The 16816-nt window shown below is 38.3% G+C and overlaps 1 protein-coding gene across 12 annotated transcripts in view; it reads right to left on the bottom strand.

Moving 5' to 3' along the window:
• ROBO2 (roundabout guidance receptor 2) overlaps window positions 1-16816 on the bottom strand; it is a 471362-nt gene that overhangs the window by 45507 nt on the left and 409039 nt on the right. For all 12 annotated transcript variants that reach the window (XM_055702516.1, XM_055702520.1, XM_055702523.1 and 9 more), the window contains 3 exons: window positions 14522-14704; window positions 4575-4617; window positions 2905-3032 (listed from right to left, as the gene is read on the bottom strand). In XM_055702516.1, the coding sequence (XP_055558491.1) occupies window positions 2905-3032; window positions 4575-4617; window positions 14522-14704 (354 nt within the window). The remainder of the gene's footprint in view (window positions 1-2904; window positions 3033-4574; window positions 4618-14521; window positions 14705-16816) is intronic.

Genomic DNA, 16816 nt, shown 5'->3' with positions numbered 1-16816 from the left:
TTTGTTTGTTTGATCAGTTTGGCTTTTTTCCCCCTGGGATGAACATTAAGACCAGAGAACTATATTCTACTGCATTCATGTGTGTAAAAGTGAACATTTTAATATGGACCCTAATAACATCTGCAGTCTCAGGGTAACAACGTAATACTAACAATAAGTATGGCAATAACAAGTGCTCAGTAGACAGACTGCAGAAACTGATTAAATTTGGGTCTATCAGAGCATGATCTGTTTTTGCAGACAACAACAACAGGGAAATGGACACAATCAAGTATTTAAAATGCCTTAATTGTATTAACTTATATCTGCAGATAAATGGTAAGTGCAAAAAAATTACAATTAATGCAAACTACAGGTCATATTTCAAAATCAGGTTATTACTATCTTTCTGCACACATCCAATGCACTTTCTAGGGGAAATACGCAATCACAAAAGCATCTATGTGCAAATACAGGATGAGATTTGAGAGCCAAGTGCAGTCCTATCTTTCCTGTGTTTCATCCACAATATGCAGATTTTTCCTTTCAACAGTTGGTTTCATCAAAGTATAATGGATTGGAGTTTAGTAAATAAATTCTGTTGTTAATATATAAAATGAAGTAAGTCCAGCTCAACCTGTCTGCATTGGATTTGCAGACTCATAGAAGTAAAAGCTAGCAAAATGTTCATCTCTCAAGTACTCAGACATGCATCTATTAGAGCACACTTCTGGTAACTGAAGAGGTATCATCGCTATACAGTCATTTTAAAATACAAACCCACATTTGCACTGGCCTGAAAGGGAAGTTGCATAGCTTCCCACTAGCCAAGAATTTTCAGTCATTCTTACTAATAAGCTGTGGTTCTCCAAACATTCTGGGAATTCTCAGTACAACCACAGACTACTTTTTTTACCTCAAAGAGCTATTAAAGTGCTATTTGACAAAGTGCCATAATCACCTAGTAAAAATCAAGTGCGATTTTCCCACCAAGTTGTTCTAGCAAAAAACCCACATTGTACATTTCAGACCAAAGATGAACACACATTTCCTACTGGATGCTTTCCCAAAAACTCTCCAAGATCTACATTGCTCTGTAACTCTTGAGATAAATGAAATGGTGCTGAAATACTTTCTTATGGAAGCTCTGCCTTGCTGCCTTGGGAGATGCAGTACCACTTTGTGGCCTTACAGGACTCACAACCTCACCTGTGCTTCCCACTCATAGCCTTGCTCCCAAATGCCCATCTAGGACACAATGTGGATTTCACTCTTAAAGACAATGTTAGACCTGCCTGCCTCAGCTTCTGAATTTCCAGAGTGATTGATTGCCACCTTACTGTTTTCAAAATTTTTACAAAGGTCTTATCACAGACCTTTTAACCAGTAAAAGAGGCTCAAGCTCTATCTATACAGTTAATTCATGTTAAAAGACATCTGACTTGTAATCCATCTTTAATGTAGAAGCATCCAAACTCAACTGCTGAAACAGAAAGGGATAAGTGGTCCCAAAACAGCCAGAAAAAAACGGTCAGCACAACTGTAAAGATCATGGGTGGAACCAAGCTGTTGAATTTCAAAATATAACTGTTGCATCTCTTGGACAAATTTGAACCTGTGCCTCATCCACATTGAAGCCAAAAGCTTTAAAACATGCTTCCAGTTTCAGTCATATAGAGCCAAATGCTAAAAGCAAATGGTAATTTTTCTGTATCATGTGAGCTTCTGAAAAGATGGAAAAGTACTGAAGGGTTTTGTTTTCAAGATATTAATGACAAAGCAGCTGGTATATATCCAGTTGCCTTCTAAATATTACCAAAAGTTTTGCTTATTTTATAATATTTTTGTAAAAAAAGACCTTTAGAATATTTTTATATGGAAAATAAATCTAGAGCGTTTTGTTATAATTTTAAGTCACAGTAGTAAAACTACAGGCAAGAAGTTCTGCATGGGAACATATAACCAGTGTACGGGGATGGTCTTCAGAAGCAGATTCTGCTATAGTTCACAACTGAATTCTTTCCACATTTATCAGTTTGATGGGTTTCTAGATGTTTTGCATTTTCATATATTTTTAATATATACAGTTGTCTTGATTTTTATTGGCTTATTTATGTTTTAAAAATATTTTTATACACATTTATATTAGGAAGTTTTGTTCTGAACACCACTATGCAGAACTGTTATAAAATCATAGAAACCAAGAAGTAACAGACAGATGTCAGTATTACTACGACTTCTAAAAATCCCAACCATGTATCTTGAAAGTCCCATTTGAGTAGAATGTTTGAAAGAAAATAACCCCTCTAGAGATTCATCACCATAATTATAAATCATTACCTCATATCCCCAAAGGGGCCCCCTCAACTCAAAATGGAAATAAAACCCTAAAAAACCTAAATAGTTTCCTTTTATGTATTCATTCTGCCAATAAGCACGAACGTTGCGAGGCCTTCTTCGTGGATTGTGGCTGAGACCAAGAGCAGTCCCTCAGCAGGAAGGGGATGGGCAAGATGACAGCAACAGTATTCTTCCGTCCTTCTCCTGCTGAAGGAACATCCTTCCTGCATGCCCCGAGGAGTCCTCTGCTCTTATGACATCCTCTATCCCTGGCTACATTGCCCTGCACAGCAGATTGCTCATCGTCATACAAAAGGGAATAAGCCTGAGCAACAAATACATTTCTCTCGAGATGATAAGCAGATCCTGTCTCACCACTGTGGGGTACGTTACAAACTAGACCTACGTTTTGAAGAAGTAAAAAGAGACAAAGCAAAATGAACATTTTAAAGTCAATTTTAAACCAAAACTTAAGTCAAACATATAAAGAACTATAATGATAAAAATATTACAGTGTTTATCATAGATGTTAACTAACAGAAGCCTATTATATTTTATACACTGACTGAATAAAACGAAACCTACCTCCACGACCAAAATTGCCAAGATCATTGGGTCCACTAGTGCTGTTGTTTACTGGCAGACTTGTGGCAGGCCAAGAGTCTGCAAGCCAAGGATAACTGGGGTCACTTGCATTCAACAGACCTGGTCGGCTGAAGCAGAATAAGAAAAAAAGATATGCACACAAATACATATATATTTACAAAATTAAAATATCTTAGAGAACTAGTGATTGACCCTGTATCGCTGTTCTCCTAACACCATAGGTAACAAATATTTAGGAGACTTCAATTTATTTCAAATTAAAATTGTGTAGCCTTTGATGATTTAAAGACCTTGAGCAGTTAATTAAGGTTATATACAAATCAACTTTGTCAGTAGAACTGGGACTAGGCATCCGTCGTGATTCTGCCAGAATCCAAATGAACTCCGTTGTCTGTGTGAAACAGGGGTTAGGCAGCACCATCATGGGATCCTACACCAGGGCTGCATGATAAATTACCACCTCAAGGGAGCCATCACTCAAACTGATTGCTCCATATCAGCCATTTCCAGGACTTTGGGCTACTATTTCTTCCTTGCCTTGCATCCTAAATGCACGCCTGTCATCTACAGGCTGGTAACTCTTTCTCTGAGCGCTCTTGGATGGTTTAGAGGCAAACAGGTCTGAGTAGGATTAATGGAAAGTCCACAGCTATCTTTATCTGCCACTGCTGCGTGGCTTTTACGTCCCTGTAACTCCCAGCTTTGAGTGCGGTATTAAACAGCGAGTATGTTGAAAGAAGGTACACTCAGGCCAGAAGGCACCGCGTCTCTCTCACCCCAGCATACACAGCCAGAAATTTAGCAAGGCAGGTGGGTTGTTTGTGTTTGTATTTAACAGGAAAAACAAATCATTTCCTAAAGACACCCTTTTCCCCCAAACGAAAACTAAAACCTATCCACCGTTCTGCGGCTTTTCTAGGTTATTAATGTACTCATGAAGTTGGAGCAACATCTCCAATCATTGTATGTTATAGACCCCCGCCTGGTACAATCCCTAAGAGAAACATCGGTTTCTATGGAAACGACAATAAGAAGACCCAGCCGCTTTCTTGCCACATCTACTCGCTCTCATTAGGCTTAATCTCTTTTTGCTAAAATATTGATTAAATGGGAGATTGGAAGTTATTACCAGGGCCTAATTACAATCTCCATATTGGCAAAGAGAAAATAGATGAGGATATATGGGCCCGTTATCAGCTTTTATCAATTTCAATTGAGTAGCCAAAGTTGTGGAATCCAGTCCTATCAATCTACAGCCTATTCATCATCCATGAATCATTTATTTTGTGATCGATTAAGTGTAATTGTTCACTCACAGCAATTTAGGGGGAGCCAATAAGGAGTCTTAAACAACAGCAACTTCATTTGCTAATGTCTAATTAATGCAATAAACATCCTGGTAACAAATGAACACATTCCTTGTGATATTTACTACTCATTTCTTCCAGGGCATCTGGGAGATATGAAACATCTGGGCTTGATTCCTCCAAAGTGCACAACAGATAGGTCATTAAACCTTGTGGTAAGCTACTTAACTCCTCCTAGTGTTGTCAGTCTTCCCAATGATCAGTTATCACCCAAGTGCATTTTTCAGATCCCTAATTTTAGAAATAAATATGATGGAAAGACCTTTATGCAAAGAAACATACCTTCCATTGCTCATTAGTCCTCCATCTCCTCTTTGGAAAGTGACTGTGTTTTGGTTGGAAAAACAAAACAAACAAACATACACACACACACATATATGCACACACATATAAGACAGGGAAAAATCCATTAGTAATAATTAAAAGTAAAATTCAAACTGCTCAGTGTCTGACATTGGAGGCCCCTTGGCATCATCACATAATAAAGTACAGAAATTATAAGAAAAGGATAAAACACATTAGGGTTACAATTTGTTGAGGATTTCACTGCATGTTACTGATTAACATCAATTTGCTCTGTAGCTTGCAAGGCAAACCGGCCGGCCGCCTGGGCAAAAGGCCTGAATTTAGCACAGCCTTCTTCATATGACTTTGCGTTGCAAGCCTGAGCCATGTGATGAAATTGTTTTCTTGGCATGCTTTTGCTTCAGCACATAATGACATTGCACCAGTGAGTTAATAACATCATGTCGTAATGCAGTAATATAATGTCACCACACAAATATGCCATTTCCCAGGACAAATACAAAGAGGTGGCAGCTCTATTAAAGCTGAAGGGGTGAAAAAAAAAGCATACAGCTGTACCATTTCCATTAGAAGTACAGTATAAGAACGAGCACCCACACATAAATGCATACACGCCAGTATCACTGGGAAGAAAAAGCGTTTCCAGTCTTGCCATGGGGGATGCCAAGGACATATTCAGAGGCACACAATTGTTTTTATGGCTCTGTTCATGGGTGTTTGACAAAAACCAGCCTGTTTCTTATCTATCTTAATAACAGGATTACATTTCAGGGCAATATAGGTAAACCCACATTACTGGTGAGATGCTAATAGACAACATTTGATGCTCCTTTTTTAAGCACTGGCAAATATTTTGAATCAAGGCCAACAGACTACTCTGGTTCTCAGTGGCAATATCTCATTATTTATTGCCAGGCATAGATAAGGCAGACTATTAAATTGTATCAATGTCCTGGACACCTGCATCCTCACAGGCCCCTGACAAGATGAAGGTTTGGATTTCAGGGAGAAATGGAAGAGTCTGTGGCCAGTTTAATTTAAAATAGTCCTTGTTTTGGAAATAGTATTTACCTTTGTAAGACAGATATTCCCATCGTTAAATTATAGCTCCCAGAGTATCTGCATGATTTTCCAAATATTGGTCCAAACTACACTAATTCAAGATTAGGCTTCCTATTATACACCATTCTAATGAGACAAAATTACTACAAGCAATAGAAATGCTGTGATCATTAAAAAAAAAAAAAAAAAAAAAAAAAGCAATGACGTAAACTCACTGGGAAAATACTTCTGACAACTTATAGTATCCTTGTCACTTTATTAACTCCTAGGTAATTTCACAGTCTGCATTCAGCAAAGGGGAAAAACTGGCCCCTCTGGAAGCCCTGCTGGAAGAGTGCTTGGGTAGGGTGATTAATTATCCTTCACTGCAGAACAGACTAATATCAATATCAGAAAATCACTGCAGTCATATGTCAAATCAAAATGGTTAATAGCTGAATTTTGAAAGCATGTGATCAAAACAATTAATGAAAAGAAAATAAAAATGCAAGTATGGGAAGTATTAAATAAAAGTCTGTTTTGAGAAACAAGACATTGTAAAACATTGCAGCTAATTAATTTCAGAGCTGAAGCTACTTTCATTCACATTGCTTCTAACAGGCTGTCAACTGACTGTATCACTCGTTACTTAAGAGTGAATAATCTGAAGTGCTGTGGATATCACGTGTGAATATGCAAAGAGGTGGGTACTGCCTGGCTGTGTTTCAAAGCTTGTTGGTCAAAAGTACATTAGATGCTATTTCCTTTCCCCTCCCCCCCTTCAAATTTAATACTCCATTTCTCCAACTTTCCACATGTGTCAAAGTGACAAGAAGTAAGGAAAATGGGAAACAAAGGCACATTCAGTAACAACCCTTATAAATAAAGTTTACAGATTTAAGGGAATTCCAGTAAAACATATTTTCTGAAAACTTCTTGGGATTAATGCTCTTGTTTAGACTATTGTAAAGTAATGTTGTCATCACTTGTACAGCACATACAGGTGTGTGAGATTTTAACTATGCATGTCATATGGGGAAAAAATCTATACCTGTGGTCTTCAAAATATTTATATCCCTTGTGTACCTTTATAAAACAAAGCTAAAATGGGGGAGCTAGTATGAGACTGCAGCAAGGTTTGCCAGGCACATTTTACTTGCTGTGCAGTGAGGTATGGAAGAAACTCCCAGGCATGCTGCGAGAAACATATCAAGACACGACATCAAACCCTCTTCACTAGAGCCATAATTGCTGCAGATTGGCTGTAGCATATACGCTTGTTGAGAAGAGACAGGTATCACAGCATTTACTTTTCTATCTGTGTATCCTGGTGGTAGCAACTGTTTCCTGATTTTTTTTTCCCCATGTTAAATAATCTTACACCCTCCCAATACAACCATCGTTTTTAGAAGAAAGGTTCAGAACTTGTCTTGCAGTGATGTTGTTTTTCCTGGGGAAGACTATGCCTGGCTTATGTGATGTGTCCGCAACGGGGAAGGAATACAGGTTCTTTCATTCACCCTCCACCCTATATACCAGTGCACAGATGGTTATCATCTTCATGAGAAAACAAACAAGGAAGTATCTTTGTTACTGTTCTTGGTGGAAAAGGCTCTGGTGTAACAACTAAGCTTGCTAAAATTACTCTTGAAATGTGGACATGTCATCAGGATGTTACAGAAAAAAAAATCATATTCCTGATGGCACCCATAAATGGGCTACCTGAGGCTGGATAGAGAAGGTGCCTTTCTTTTAGCATCAATATTGTGAAAGGAAAGACAGCTAACAACAGAAGATATGGTCAGGCTGCCAACACAAGCACTATGTTTATCATTCCTGCCGTACGTTTTGTCAGCATTTTTGCCAGCAGTTTGATTTCTGCAATTACAAAACAAGTCTAAACGCCTGAATAGGAGCATACTTAATGCAATGCAGGCTTGTAGATGTCACTGTAAAAATAAAACACACAGACAGCTGGCTTTATTCATCCTGTCTCCACTTCAAAAAGAAGCAGAGCAATTTCAAGGGGTAACATAAGGGGAGGAAGGGAAGGATGTCCCTACCACTGACCCACCCATCTCCCTTGCTTTTTATCACTGAGGAAGCAAAAAAGCTCTTTCAGCACTCTTTGCATCTGATATATGTTCTTAAAAAGGCTGAAGACCTGCAGGGATGAGATTGGTTTTCAAAAGGAGATGAAAAAAATATTCTCTGCATAAAAAGCCTTTGAAGGAATCCCCACCAGCTTATACTTCAAGGACTATAAAAATGCAGAAATATAATCCAAAATGCATTTTAAATGCATAAATATTTAAGTAAATTACATTGTATATATTTGTATGAAAAACAGCATATGTTAAGGAGCTTTTCACATGCTTTTTGTTAAATATATAAGGAGGTACCCAAACCATTTACTAATATTGTCTGACAAGGTTAAACTTAATCTTCATGCCTGCTAGAACTGGAAAAATACGAATGTACAGTAAGTTGACATTCTGAGGCAAGAAAGCTTTAGAAAGCTTTCTTTATGACTATCTCTAGTAGGCCACATTTTCCTACTGCAAATGAAAACTTTAATGTTGCCAGTCAAGACTCATTCCTTTTCTGATAAGCTGTTCCTCAAATATGAATGCAGATTAATTCTCTTTTAATAAGCATTAACACAGAACAGATAATCAGAATATAAAAATTCCATCAAATCTTCTGTCTACCTTTGGATGATTCTGTCAAATAATTTATCCTCATTTAACAGTTTCAGGAGTTGCACATAAAATGTGTGGCATTCCATAATTCTCTATCTATTTTTCATTCGGTTTTGTTTACTCAGTTTCATGAAATCTTTAATCCCAAGGAGCACTAATCACTAAATAAGCTTACCTACTCATAAGTGAAAATACATATTTATTTTGATTGCATGACTGATGGTCTAGACACTTGAAAACACCTGAGTATTCAGGTGAGTGGGTACTGGCACAACAATGAGTTTGAGGGCACAGGAAAGATAAGCAGATAAATGAAATTTCTCTTATTTCTACAAATGGGTTCCATGCCTTTGCTGTATAAGTCCTTATATCAATATATGAAAAGAGAATTGTAACTTCCAGTCCAAAATAAACAAATTCCGTTCTGTCACTGTAATATGGGAATGAAATAATTTATCTGTTATATGAGAAGTGGTCAGATATTTCTTCTGTGTGATCTATCTTTTCTTATACCATGTAGAAACTTACAGTGTGTGTTTATATCCAGGCAATCTGAGTAGAGGGTAAGCATAAAAAAAAAAAAACCAAAACAATGCAGCAGTACTTTAGCTTTCACAGAAACTCACAGAAGTAAGACCAGTCCATCCTTTATTTCATAGAACAGATGACCGAAAAGGGGCAACATTTGTATTTAGTGCCTCTGTGCCAGATTTGCGTTTGCTGATAGTATGTCACGGTCTTGAAAAAGTATACTTCTTGTAGAGCTGCAGATGATGACACTACCACTTACCAGTAGTAATCTAACTAACATAGTTGAAAATCATATATTTCGTAGTACTGGTATTACTGCGAATCAGTGCCTGGGGAGTCATGATGGGGGAAAGGGAAATGGAGGAACAGGGGTGTACAGAATTGTGGCTCAGTAACTTCTGAAATCAGTTCAACTGATAGCAAGTAAAAAGATTTAGCTATGATTTTCAACGTCACTTTATTTGTGACCATCTGAGCAATTGATCAGTGCTTATGAAAATGTTCACAAAGACAGAAAGCTTAACGAATTTAACTCGATCAATTATTCTTCTCTGGTACAAATCTTTACCAATTGCGTGTCATTTGCTGTTTGCTCTTGTGCACAGAGTGCTACAGTAGTTTAGTCACACAGCAGAAATTATACCTCTTAGGTGCCTAATAAAAAAATACAAATAACAAATAGTTCCAGTGAATGACCCATAAGCTGAAAATTACCCAAAAAGAACATTTTTAGCAAGTAATTATATAACTGCAGAATCCAGACTTTTAGATTATTTTTAGTTTTTTAAGTTCTACACATATACAAGTACAACTGAAGAAAACCAAAACAAAACAAATTTAATCAGAAATAACTGAAAAAAATACGTTTTTGTTTTGTGTCTGAAATAGACTAAGTATATGAATGTTCCACTAATACATTCAATTCTCTTTCTACACAGTCAAATCTGCACATTCCGAAACTTTCTGAAGGAAGAATTTAAAGCAGGTATCTAAACAAAAAGTATGCACCTTCTAAAATCTGAGTATACTAGGAAAAATTCATCTTCAGTAAAACTTTATTGACAGCTGTATCTGATGGGATTCTGAAAGCTACATACCACTGTCTAAACATTTAGATCTGAAACGAAACTGTTTATGAATCACAACTTTAAAGGGAACAAACTCACATAACCGGAATGCTGCCGTGGATGGCTGTATGCTTTTTAGGAAAGACAGGCCACCAAGAAGAGGTGGTGGAGTTGTTCTTTATGCAAGGGAGCAACTGGAACGGATTGAGCTCTCCCTGGGGGTGGATGCAGAATGAGTTGAGAGCTTATGGGTAAAGATTAAGGGGCAGGCCAACATGGGGGACACTGTTGTGGGTGTCTGCTACAGGCCACCTGATCAGGGACAAGCCTTCTACAGACTTAAGGGCAAGTGTCAGGAGCATGGGGCCACGCTCTTGTCAGTGGCGCCCAGTGAAAGTACATGGGGCAATGGGTACAAGCTGCAACACAAGAAATTCCATCTGAATATGAGGAAAAATGTTTTTACTCTGAGGGTGACAAAGCCCTGGTACAGGCTGCCCAGGGAGGCTGTGGAGGGTCCTCTGGAGACATTCAGAACCTGCCTGGACGTGACTCTGTGCAACCTGCTGTAGGTGACCTTGCTTCAGCAGGGGGTGGACTAGATGATCTCCAGAGGTCCCTTCCAACCCTGAATGTTCTGTGATTCTGTGAACATGTGGTTGTGAGTGTCACCAAACCTCCAAAAGCGTAGGTATGTTTGTCGAAGAGATGTTACCAATGGCAAACTCAAATATTAGAAAACTAACAATATTTCTTAGGGAACTCTGGGTATAAAGACAAAAAAGAACTTAAGAACCAAATTTTAAAAAAAACAAAACTAATTATGTATTTTTTGGATTTGACTACTGGATGCCTTAGGTTCTCAGTGCCTCCAGAAATTATTATAGGCCAGGAAACAGCAGTTATAGTTCTATAAAGTCCGTGAGGTGTCAAAACTATTTTTAAAAAAGTAAATTTTTGGCAGTGCCTCTGACATAGCCTAGTCGCCCAGCACATGTGGATCAACTGCACTGAATCATGCACAGTCACCGTGGCTCCAGCACAGCCCTGTGTCGTGCCAATGTATGCTACAAAGGCAATGGAAAAATTCACTACAGTTACAGACAGCTGACCGTGGCATAGGCATAGGAACCAAATGCAAAGACACACTACTTCATTTTGGAAAAAAAAAAAAAAAAAAAAAAAAAAAAAAAGACCTGTTTTGCCTCAAAGAAAAGCAAGTAAAGCATTTAGGGTAGGATGTATTGTGCCACAACTGAGACAAACTGAACAAACCTGCCCAGAAGCCAGAAGAGCAATTTCTGAGCCCCCAGAGCTTCTTCATGAGGTGACTTCTCCCTCACAATGTCACAGGGCCCTGGGGCAGACACCACCTTCGTTCATCTGCTCTTTCCGGCTAAACTGAACACTCAAGCTGTGGCTGAAGACAAGCAAGAGTGAGAAAGCACCAAGCGGAGCCTGAGGACCAGTTCAGCAGTAGGAAGACTGGCTCTATCACATGGGTGGCCAAGGGGACACGAGAAGAGCGAGCTTTGGTTAGTGCAACTGAGGGGCCAAGCTACACACAGAAAACTTCTCTGCTGGAAAATGCTGAGATTTATCAGCCTTTTACACTGTAACACTGAGGTATAATTAATTTTGAGGGTTTGAATTTCGAGCTTAGTTATGAGAGCAGAAGCTAATTATTTGTATTAATTATTACTATTAATTGTATACTCTATTTTTTTCTGGCTATCCATATGTTAACTAAGCTGTTTGCAACCTGCTGTTTCAGCCACAGTTCATTTATTCTTTACATATTTTTAATCATCCTTACGATAATGGTCTACCGTATGCTATGTTTATTAAAGATACAAAAACTAGGATACCAGCTTTGAATTGTGTAGGCAGAAAAAAAGCAAATTTTTGAACTTCAAAAACACTATAAAGGCAATGCATGCATAGGTTAATCACTGAATTGCTTGAAGATCTGAACACCTCATGGTAAGGCCAATGTATATACAACTAACAGCTAAAGTGGAAGAAAGTTGCATTTCTCCAGTTATATCTTAAAAAATGTTTGAGATACTTTTTTTGAGCTTTAAAATCAGAATTCAGTTACATAGGGACTAATGCTTGTTTATGTTAAGTTAGTTCAAGCATCTTGCCCTGCAAATTAGTTTCGTAACTGCATTATTTTGAGGAGTTAGATGAGTAAGAAGTATGCAGAATTATAATGACAGAGACATTAATGGAGATACATTTTCTGTTCCCATGGAATCACTAGGAGAATGAATGCTACGTTTTTATCGTAGATAGGCAACAGAGGTATTTCTCCTTATATTTTAATTCTGCATATCTCACATGTTCACAAACACTTATATAGCTAATGTTTGCAATGATGTGTTGGTGAGGTAAGAGACAGACTAATGGACAGTACCTGCAGGGGTGAAGGTGAAGGACTGAACTGCAAAACAAGAAAGCAAACACATTGTGAGTTACACACCCTGATAATAAGCACCGATTGCAGGGCACGAGTTTCCTCTGGAATTTACTCAGTTGTGGTTGAATATCATAAACAGGACATTAACAGTTGAGCTTAAAGCACTAACCAGCCAGCAGCCAATGAGAAATGATGGTTGGAAAGGTGAGCAGTGAATTTTGACAGTCACATTTGAAGTTTTTCTGTGTGGACATGCTGTTCTCTGATTTGTAAACAGGATGAAATCTGAAGCATGATCTGCTATCAACTTTCCTTGCTGAAAGCATACACTATTTCATAATTCTGATGATGGCAATTGTGTGTCATGATGCAATGTTCACATCACACTTAGATGCAGCAAACATCACGAGAAGGAATGAGTTGCAGGAGACACACTGTTTATAATGACTATTATAATTATTTACAGCTACGCATTTTAAAGTATAAAAGACTTTGCTCTTAATCTCTCCCTGCCCCACCCCCAACATGCAAACTCACATACAGGACTAATAATTCTGCTTCTTAAAAAAAGAGTAAACTTAGCTTGTGTCCAAAATTTTATGTATAAGACTGTTTCCTAAGAGGAATAACAGGAAAACAGCTGTCTCTTAATATGACAAATCTTGGGATCTAGACTGATATTTCATATAAACACATGTGTAGGTGTGTGTGATATATATGAGTTTCTCAATTAACACCACCCCACCCCTCAAAGAGTAGAAAGCCATTGCTGTTAAGGGAAAGAAAAAACACTTCTACAAAAAGCTTAACCTATGAATGATACAGGCCACGTGGTGATGCAAGGTGAGGTTCCACAGAAACCTGTCAGTCCAAGAGCCACCGAAAGGGTCTCTCCTCCCTCTGCTTCCACTGCTCATCTGATTTCTTCTTGGGCTGCTCAGTTTCACTAAGCCAGTGAAAAACTAATCCAGGAAGGATTGAAAAACAGCATAGAATAGTTTCCTTCTGGTTTGGTGAGCCCAGTCAGGACACTGAGGAGTCTGATGATGGCTAATGCCAAGAGAAGGGGGCACAGGACTCTTTGGCTATGAGCAGGGAATGAACGTTGAACGAATTTGGTTTTGGCAAGTTATTAGAGATGCTCAGCCACCTAGGGAACCTGTGTCCTTGGGTTCACACGTGATAACTTGTAAATAGAAGAGTGCTAAGTGTAAGTTTAGGGTGATATAATGTTTACGTTCAATATGCTGCATCCACAACTGTGCAAATCTCACTCAAAAAAGAAATGTTTTCTCTTTTTAAATGTTAATAAGCTCTACAAGACAACCTGCCCCAATATTTGAAGAAAAGCTTTTCTATGTAAAATTAGGTTTCAGAGTGCCCCATTTTATGGTAATTCATCTGACTTCCTAAAAATCCATCAGAATCTTGAAGCACAGAATAATACACAGAACATACAGGTTGAGGGAGGAAGAAAATATTTTCATTTGGCAACTGTATTTATTTTTGCAAATGTAGTTTTAAAAACCTAATTTGTAACTGGAGCAACACATTTAGTGAAAGAGGGATCACACTGTGAGGGAATTCCAAGGTGTTCTACCACCAAGATGGAATATTTTATGGCTTCTGCCACAGGTAAAATTTGACCACGCTTCTCTAATACATCACACGCTTCTCCAGCTGTAGATACAGATTCACTAATTAAGCACCTCTGTTCATTTCCCATGCACATGGCTTCGAAGACATGGAAATGCATGGGAATGAAGAAAATGACCAAATACTCTTTCTAACCTTCCTTGTAAGGGTCTAGACTTAATTCACATTTGAGCACATAAATGGAACTGGACCACTAACAGAGTGCCTTCTGAGCAAGGAGCAAGAGGTTATGGTTAATCCTCTTTGCACTTTTTAATGCTAGATGTGCTGGAGATGTGAAAACAAAGACTGTCTTATGATAATGATGAAATGTGGTACTGAGCAATGCATTTAAAGCTTCTCATACACCAGCATTTTCACAGCATACATTTAAAACAAGCATACAAAATTCACCCAGGCCACCTTTGCTGTTAAGTTCAACATGGGTTTTAAGTAGGTTTAACAGGACCTGTTCTCTTCATGATAGAAACTGATGAGATAGTAACAAATAGTTCCTGCTCTTACCAGCGTAATTGCTGAGTCCCTTCCTCTTCTTTCTGCGCCAGTACAGCCAGATGCTGAAACCCATCAGAATTACCCAACACGCACCACCAATGCCAGCTATAAAGGCAGGCTGTTTGACCACATCAGTGATTTGCTCAGTTATGCTGTTATTATTTTCAGTGATGACAACTTCGTTACGACCTCCTGCAGAAAAGAAATTTGAGTGAATGTTATTACAGATTCTGTAATACAAACAGGAACCAAGTACTGCAAATGAAAATAAAAAAAACCCCAAAAAACCACAAATGGTAATACACCTCAAAAGAATTATCTACAGTAGGAAAGCTGTAATGAGTACCAATGCACACCTGAAAACAAATGCTTCTAGAAAGTAAATCCATAATCCATTGTGATTTTGCAAACATATATTTGAAAAGATATCTCTTTAGCACTCTCCCAAGTAATCTAACTGATGATAGTCCAGAGCTTTTTTTTTAAACAATACACGTTTGTTGGTTTGTTTTTATATAAGTATAGACAGAACACAGTGATGAGAAAATGGATCCCAGGAAACCAATTAAGAAATAAATAAGTCAAGCAATCAATAAATAGCTTTTTCCAAATGAGAATTCCACATACAAAATATACCACAAATCAAAAGACAGTTCTTTCTCTCATTGTTGTCAGCATGCCAAAAATTCTTACTTAACTCATTTGTCTTTGGAGCATGCTAGAATTTCCAAACTTAAAGTAAAAAATAAAAATTAAAATATGTATCTTTTCAGAAGTGGCAAAGATGCATTTTCCAGCTATTATTTCAAGGGGAAAACAATCCTCATTGCAACAGCTTTGACACAAAGCAGAAAATCATGTAATTAACTGTAAGTTCTAAACAATCACAGCAACAGATACTGCTTTTTTCACCTAGACTATGCATGAAAAATTCTTAACATCAACCTGTAAGCAATAATTATGAAGAGGAATACCAATTAAAGTGACATGAATCAAAAATTACTATATAGGATCTTAAATTGTATATATTACATTAGAAAATTGTAAATTTCAGTAGATGCTCCCATTGGATTTTCCCACTCTTTCTCTAAAAAGGAACTTTTCTAAAAGGAAAGCTTGATGGCTGGCTTGAAAATGAACATTCAAAAAAATGTGAATGGAAATTCAGGAAATGCTAAAGCATATAGCTCTAGGGCCAGCACTTTTCTACTTCAAACCTTCCCTTGTCAAAAATGGTTAGTTTTAAAATTAGAAAATGCCAAACTTTTTTTCTGCAAAAAAATATGAATAGTGATTATATGTACTTTTGATATAAACTGCCCACATCTGCAGTTTTGAAATTGGTGAAGGAATTATCCATCATTTCTGGTGAAAGCATTTATGTAGCTCAATCCTGGAAATGTTTATGCAGTGTTATCAGATGCCTGTATGCATGCTGAAGAGCTGCAAGAGTAGTGAGACTCTACTGAGACAAAAAAAGATGCAAACACTCTGATTCTCAATTAGGAGAGTCTATCGCACACATATAAAGGTAGTAGAATATGGCAATAAAACACTGAAATGGTCATTCAGAGGAAATTATTAAAAATATTGTAGCATTATGCCTTGCTGTGAAAACGCACACATTCTTCTTCTAGAATTCAGCAACAGCTAAATTTACCACTGGCTTCCTTCAACAGAGCAGCCCCGGTGTCAGCACACTGGCTTCAGCCTAAAGCAAACAAACAAGGTCGTTGGCCAAAGCAGATGTGAGAAGCCTGACACCTCCGGTTCTATTTGCACGGACACCTCTTTGCAGGAGACCGAGAGTTGACACCAGTTGAGTTGCGAGTTGCGAGCGAGGATCCCTCCCAGAGGGCCCACTGGGCTGAGCGTGCCCTGCCTGCCCCAGCCTGCCCCACCAGCGTGGGGACCAGTTCTGCCCCAGTTCTGCCCCAGTGCTGCCCAGTGCTGCCCCAGCCGAGACGCAGCTTCAGGCCCTCAGCTGGGCTCCGACCTGCACCGAGCTACTCAGGAAGAAATGCGATGCACTGCATCACATTGTTATCGCACTGTTAATGATCTTGGTGATTTTATTAAGCTTTCTCTCTTTCAGCACCATGTCAATATTTAGTAATGATGACTGTCTGCTTTTGCAAACAGACTTGTTGAGGCTGTGCTGGAGCTTGGCTTGCTTTCATTCGTTCTGTGCAAGAAACAAAACAGGCCTCCCGCAAACAAAATAGGTCCCACAGAAGGAAGCTGACAGACTACAACTGCTAATATATAAAAAGGCAGTACACCAGTACCGGTATCATGTACCAG

Source organism: Falco cherrug, chromosome 2 (assembly GCF_023634085.1).
Source record: "Falco cherrug isolate bFalChe1 chromosome 2, bFalChe1.pri, whole genome shotgun sequence".
Classification (NCBI taxonomy): domain Eukaryota; kingdom Metazoa; phylum Chordata; class Aves; order Falconiformes; family Falconidae; genus Falco; species Falco cherrug.
This window is presented reverse-complemented; position numbering and strand designations above follow the sequence as displayed.